The 7,044-nt window shown below is 38.7% G+C and overlaps 2 protein-coding genes across 2 annotated transcripts; one reads left to right on the forward strand and one right to left on the reverse strand.

Annotated features, from left to right (window-relative positions):
* The first annotated feature begins 150 nt into the window (after positions 1-150).
* LOC100244720 (pentatricopeptide repeat-containing protein At1g73710) lies at positions 151-3,694 on the forward strand. The gene is made up of 2 exons (XM_002272748.4): positions 151-247; positions 326-3,694. Exon 2 carries the CDS (start codon positions 341-343, stop codon positions 3,365-3,367), a length of 3,027 nt encoding a protein of 1,008 aa, XP_002272784.1. The 5' UTR covers positions 151-247; positions 326-340; the 3' UTR covers positions 3,368-3,694.
* Positions 3,695-4,004: 310 nt separating this feature from the next.
* Positions 4,005-6,560, reverse strand: LOC100267038 (pentatricopeptide repeat-containing protein At1g03540). The gene has a single exon (XM_002272783.4). It carries the CDS (start codon positions 6,509-6,511, stop codon positions 4,610-4,612), a length of 1,902 nt encoding a protein of 633 aa, XP_002272819.1. The 5' UTR covers positions 6,512-6,560; the 3' UTR covers positions 4,005-4,609.
* Positions 6,561-7,044: the final 484 nt, after the last annotated feature.

Below are 7,044 nucleotides of genomic sequence, written 5' to 3' on the forward strand. Positions count from 1 at the left end.
TCGGATGCAATCGGGTAATCAATCCGTGTAGAGTCTTCAAGTGATACTTTCTCTAAATAATTTTATTTTTCTCAAAATAATACTAAAAATAAAAATAAAATAAAAAGGAAGAGTGTATGATATAAAAAAATAATTTGGGCCTGTTCGGAAAATTTAGATAGGGTGGGCGTATTTCCAGACTTCCAGTCAAGACTTGGCTTGCAGACCATATGGTCTGACTCTGTGTCGGCTTCCTAAAAGACTTCAGGTGGAAATGATAACTGTATATTCATTTCCAGAGGAAAATATCTAGAAGTATTGAGGCCGAAATCCCAACTTTTTGCAGGAACAAGGCCAAACGATGCTCTACAGTTACAGTTACAGTTCCAGAGAATTAGGGCGCGAAAAGCTCCAAAGCCCATTCCAAAGTCTTCTCTTCTCTCCATGTAAGCTTCAAACTCTTCAATCATCTTATGGAAATAGAGATTTTTGGGGGTTTAATTTCCACTCCCAGAACTTGGCAAAAAGCCTAAACTGTACTTTCCGCCTCACTTTATCTTCGTCCAAGATTGACAAAAGCCTAGGCAGAAATGCATATTCACATACCCAGAAGCAAAGGCTGAATCCTAGAGGTGCTAGGGTTTTTCCAGGGTTTAAGCTTCAGTGTCATTCCAGAACTGTCGCTTTGCCCACAAAAACTTCAATTAGTCGTAGAAAGAAGAAGTATAGTGGTGTGCTGCCGTCCATTTTACGGGCTTTGGAGTCTGAAAACAACATCGAAGATACCCTAAGTTCATGTGGGAAACTGAGCCCAAAAGAACAGACTGTGATTCTCAAAGAGCAGAGCAGTTGGGAAAGAGTTTTGCGGGTTTTTGAGTGGATTAAATCACAGGAGGATTACGTGCCCAATGTAATTCACTACAATGTCGTGCTTCGGGTGCTGGGTAGAGCTCAAAAATGGGATGAATTGAGGCTGTGTTGGATTGAAATGGCTAAAAATGGTGTTTTACCAACAAACAACACCTATGGAATGCTGGTTGATGTGTATGGCAAAGCAGGTCTTGTGAAAGAAGCACTCTTGTGGATTAAGCACATGAAATTAAGGGGAGTTTTTCCAGATGAGGTTGCAATGAATACTGTTGTTCGGGTTTTAAAGGATGCAGGAGAGTTTGATTGGGCGGATAGGTTTTATAGGGATTGGTGTGTTGGGAAGGTTGAATTGGGTGATTTTGATTTGGAATCTGTAGCTGATTCAGATGATGAGATAGGTTCTGCACCTGTCAGTCTTAAACATTTTTTGTCAACTGAGCTTTTCAAGATTGGTGGGAGAAGGCCTATTTCGAATATTATGGATTCATCGAACACAGATGGTTCCAGACGTAAGCCACGACTTACGGCTACTTATAATACTTTAATTGATTTGTATGGTAAGGCGGGTCGCCTGAAGGATGCAGCTGATGTGTTTGCAGAAATGTTAAAATTGGGTGTTGCAATGGATACTATTACTTTCAACACTATGATCTATACTTGTGGAAGCCATGGGCATTTATCAGAGGCAGAGACTTTGCTTACCGAGATGGAAGAAAGGGGAATATCTCCTGACACAAAAACTTACAACATATTTCTTTCTTTGTATGCTGATGGGGGAAACATTGATGCAGCCCTCAAGTGTTACAGGAAGATCAGAGAGGTGGGACTTTTCCCTGATGTTGTAACTCACAGAGCTGTTCTTCATGTATTATGCGAGAGGAATATGGTTGGAGAGGTGGAGACTGTGATTGCAGAAATGAAAAGATCTCGTGTGCGGGTTGATGAGCATTCTATCCCTGTTGTTATTAAGATGTATGTAAATGAAGGATTGCTTGATAAGGCAAAAATCTTTTTGGAAGAACATCTTTTGGAGGATGAGTTATCATCAAGAACACGTGTAGCAATTATAGATGCTTATGCTGAAAAGGGTCTTTGGGCGGAGGCTGAGAATGTGTTCATTGGAAAGAGGGATTTAGGACAGAAGAAGGATGTTGTGGAATATAATGTCATGGTCAAAGCTTATGGCAAAGCAAAACTTTACGATAAAGCCTTTTCACTCTTCAAGGGCATGCGAAATCATGGGACCTGGCCCAATGAAAGCACTTATAATTCTCTCATACAAATGTTTTCTGGAGGTGATTTGGTGGACGAAGCAAGAGGTATCTTAGCTGAAATGCAAAAAATGGGATTCAAACCGCAGTGTCTAACCTTCTCTGCTGTTATTGCATGCTATGCCCGACTGGGACGGCTTCCTGATGCAGTTGGTGTCTATGAAGAAATGGTAAGGTTGGGAGTCAAACCAAATGAAGTTGTTTATGGATCTTTAATAAATGGATTTTCAGAAACTGGAAACGTTGAAGAAGCTCTTTGTTATTTCCGCAAAATGGATGAATTTGGCATTTCAGCAAATCAGATAGTGTTGACTTCCCTGATTAAGGCTTATAGTAAGGTGGGGTGCCTGGAAGGAGCAAAAACACTCTATGAGGGAATGAAGGATTTGGAGGGTGGTCCAGATATTGTGGCATCAAATAGTATGATAAATCTCTATGCTGATCTTGGGTTAGTATCTGAAGCCAAGTTGATTTTTGATGATTTGAGACAAAAGGGTAGCGCAGATGGGGTTTCATTTGCAACAATGATGTATCTGTACAAGAACTTGGGTATGCTTGATGAAGCCATTGATGTTGCTGACGAGATGAAACAGTCGGGGTTGCTGAGGGACTGTGCTTCGTTCAATAAGGTAATGGCATGTTATGCAACAAATGGACAGTTGAGTGCTTGTGGTGAATTATTGCATGAGATGATATCAAGGAGGATTCTACCTGATACTGGGACATTTAAAGTAATGTTTACGGTGTTGAAAAAGGGGGGCCTTCCAACTGAAGCAGTAACACAGCTCGAATCATCTTACCAAGAAGGGAAACCTTATGCTAGACAAGCTGTAATAACCTCTGTCTTCTCTACAGTGGGTTTGCATGCTTTTGCACTTGAATCCTGTGAAACCTTCTTAAACGCTGAAGTAGATCTTGATTCTTCTTTCTATAATGTTGCAATATATGCTTATGGAGCATCTGGATCAATCGACAAGGCTTTGAAAATGTTCATGAAAATGCAGGATGAGGGCCTGGAACCAGATCTTGTTACTTATATTAATCTTGCTGGTTGTTATGGAAAAGCTGGTATGCTTGAAGGTTTGAAGCGGATTTACAGCCAACTAAAATATCGAGAGATTGAGCCCAATGAGTCCTTGTTCAAGGCTATTATAGATGCCTATAGAAGTGCCAAGAGGCATGACCTTGCTGAATTGGTTAGCCAGGAGATGAAATTTGCCTTTGACACAACAATGCTTCCACTCTGAATCAGAACATGAGCTTGATGAACCATCTCCTGGTCTTTAGAATCTGCAGATTTTGCATGCTTGAAGCTATTATCTTCCGGTGGAATAAGATGTATAGAGAAAACCTTCTGCAGCAAGTTCAAGTTTGAGGGTGCAGGTAACCATGTATGGACAGTGCAAGAACACAGCCATTGATGGAAGATTTGAAGGTAATTTTGGGTTTGATGAATTACATGTAAAATCTGGATGTAGGGGACAGTAAATTGTTAGTTACAAGGTGTATTATATTTATTATGCATGTTTTCTAGACAGATATATATGAATAGAAGCTTTGACATTTTGTTTCAAGAATTTTTCCATGCCTGTGCTGTATTTTGGATTTCATAAGAGATCTCTCAAATTGGCTTATCCCAGAGGACCCAGACCAATTGATGCCTTGGGAAGATACCTAGCCATTTGTAGCTCTATACAATATACAATCACCTGACAATTTTGTTAATTTTTCAGTTAGAAAACTTTCTATTACCATAACTATACTGTTAAACAGGAATATTTTCATATGCAGGAGATATATATACGTCCGTCTTTGTGTGTGTGTGTGTGTAGAAGAAGAAAAAAAAGAATTAGAACTTACAACAATTCATGCTTGAAGGAGTAATTTGAAAAATAGGGAATGATATTATTCTGCTTTTTTTTTAATGCACAATTCAGAATGTCAGAAGAGACTCATTATACAAATAGCCTTCCCCAGTTCCCAGTGAAAATATAAAATAAAATCATTTAACTTGTTTAGATCTTAATATTGATCTTATCTTCTACAAGGGTATAAAAGCACCAACTCCAACAAAGAAAATTGAATTATTGGACTCCATGTGGTTCAAAAGGCCTCATAAATAGATGATCAGTCTTATGCTCTCAATGTTAGTCTAACAACATCATATGGCCTTAGGGTGTTCTTAATCATCCAATCAACCAGATAAGAATGAGAGAGATCAAGACAAGCTTCTCAATCGCCAGAAGATGGGACCCTATTGTCAAATGCATCCCTTGGCAAGGAAAATCAGGTGAGGATGGTCGGATATTGCCTTCCCCCAGTTATTGAAATTGTGTGCTCCATATATCTTCCATTATTACTGTTTCTGATAGGATACTGTGAAGGCAGACCATAACAGAAACAAAAGAATGGGAAACAAAAACCATTCAATCAATGTTAGTCTTAAGCCCTGAGCATTGAGTTGATGACTAATTCCCATCTTGTCAACATCACCCCATACCTTCCACATCTAGAAAATTGCTTTCTCCAGGAACAAGTGAATTCTCAAAATCAAAACTAGAACCCAAGTTGTTCTTAGTTTCAATCCAGCTCTTGCCAGGCATTTTATTAACACCTCTATCTTTCATTAACCTCCTAATCCTTAAAGCATCATTCCACCGGCCAACTGCCTTGTAGACATTAGCAAGAAGAACATAACTCAAATGGTAGTCAGGTTCCAATTCCATCACCCTCTTTGCAATGCGCTCAGCAATCTCATAGTTTGTACAGGTTGTGCAAGCACCAAGAAGAGCAGCCCAGAGAGATGAATCATCTCTAAAGTCTGAAGTCTCTATCAAAATTTCAGCTTCTTCTAATAGTCCAGCGCGGCCAAGAAGATCAACCATGCAACTATAATGCTCAATTCCAACCTTAATTCCATAATCTTTAGTCATTGAGATAAAATATTCTCGTCCTTCATCAACTAAGCCTCTGTGACTACAAGCAAAAAGAATCCCTATGAAACTAATATAATCAGGCTTTATCCCCTCCTTAACCATCTGATTAAATATCCTAAGAGCTTCTTCACCTCTTCCATTTTGAGCGAACCCCCCAATCATTGAGTTCCAAGTTATCAAATTTCTGACTGGCATCTGATCAAAGATTGTTTGTGCATACTCAATACAACCACACTTTGCATAAAGATCAACCAGAGCTGATTCTACGATAACATCTCTCCAACCACCCTTCCTTATATACTGGCAGTGGACCTCTTTCCCTTGTCTAACAGCTGCCAAACCTGCACAGGTACGAAGTATGGTTCCAAAACAGTAGAGATCAACCTTTTCCATCTTCCTAAAGATCTGAATAACAGACTTGAAGTCTCCATTCTGACAGTATCCCCCAAGCAATGCACTCCAAGAAACTGAATTCTTTATTGGCATTCGATCAAAAATGCGTTGAGATTCTCCTACTGAACCACATTTTCCATACATGTCCACTAGGCTGCTCTCCACAACCACATTTCCACAAAATCCAGTTGTAATGACCTTAGCATGCACTTCTTTACCTTGCTTCAATCTCCCTAGATTCCCACAGGCAGTTAAGACTGTCCCAAATGTAAATCCATCTGGGCACATCCCGTGATCTCTCTGCATGGAATAGAAAAATCTCAAAGCTTCATCAAAGAAATCGTTCCTTGTCAACGCAGAAATGATCGATGTCCAACAAATAGCATCCGGTTCAAGCAATTCATCAAACAATTGGCGCGCATCATCCAAAGCACAGTTCCTCCCATGCATGTCTATCAAAGCACTAGCAATAACATAATTTGAATCAAACCCACGTCCTAAAACCACCCCATGAAATATCCGACCCAGTTTCAAGTCCCCAAGCTCAGAACAAGCCTTGATGACGGCAGACAAAGTAAACGCATTTGGCTCAACCCCATAAGCCAACATTTTCCAGAACAACTCAAGAGAGTTCATAGGTTTCCCTACCCGAACATACCCCGATATCATCGAGGTCCACGATATCACATCTTTAACAAAAAGACCATCAAACACCTTCCGGGTCTCGGGAAAATCGGTACCCAATTTGAAATAAAGCGTGAGTAAGCTATTCCCAACAAACCGATCAAACTCGAGACCAGATTTGATTACATGAGCATGGATTTGGAGGCCATGGTTGAATGCCAAAACCTTGGTACATGTTTGCAAGAGAGAAGCATATAGGACTGGTTTTGCGGATATTTCACCGGGATCTATGGATTTTAAAAGTTGTAGAGCGCCGGAAAGCTCACCGGATTTACAGAGTTGGAGGATTTTGGAAAATGGGTTTGTGTTGTCGGAGAGATTGAGAGGGGTGAGCAAGCTATAATAGCGTTTGAACAAGGGCTTCATCAAATGTTGCATACGGAGTGAGTGGAGCACTACAACTGATTTTTGAAAGCTTAACGGTTTGGGGTCTACTTATTTTTGGAGACTCTTTAACTTCAATGATTTTGATTGGGATTAAAAAAATTAATTTCAAAAAATATGAATTTTTTAAAACTATTTCCAAATTTACAATACTTTTCAAAAATTCAATTCAAAATTTTCGGTTTCATATTAAATTGAAGCTGAAATTGTTGTTATAAAAAGTGTCTTACATTTAGAAATCTCCGACAATAAAGAAAAAGTGTATTTGCATGCACTCATATAAAAATAATTATAAAATGGTTATCCTTTAAAAATAATTCAAGTTCTATAAACTCATTGATCAAATGTAATACTTAATATGGTCAAAAACAATACTTATATCCTTAAAAAGTAATATATGAATAGTTAAAGGTAATACATTTGATCAAAAAATTGATGAAATATTAATGTTTTTTAGATAATGGTCTGAAACTTATATTTTATAAACTTGAGTTTTTATTTTATGGGTTTTTTTATTTTAGTGTATG

The sequence above is a fragment of the Vitis vinifera genome, chromosome 12 (genome assembly GCF_030704535.1).
Source record: "Vitis vinifera cultivar Pinot Noir 40024 chromosome 12, ASM3070453v1".
Classification (NCBI taxonomy): domain Eukaryota; kingdom Viridiplantae; phylum Streptophyta; class Magnoliopsida; order Vitales; family Vitaceae; genus Vitis; species Vitis vinifera.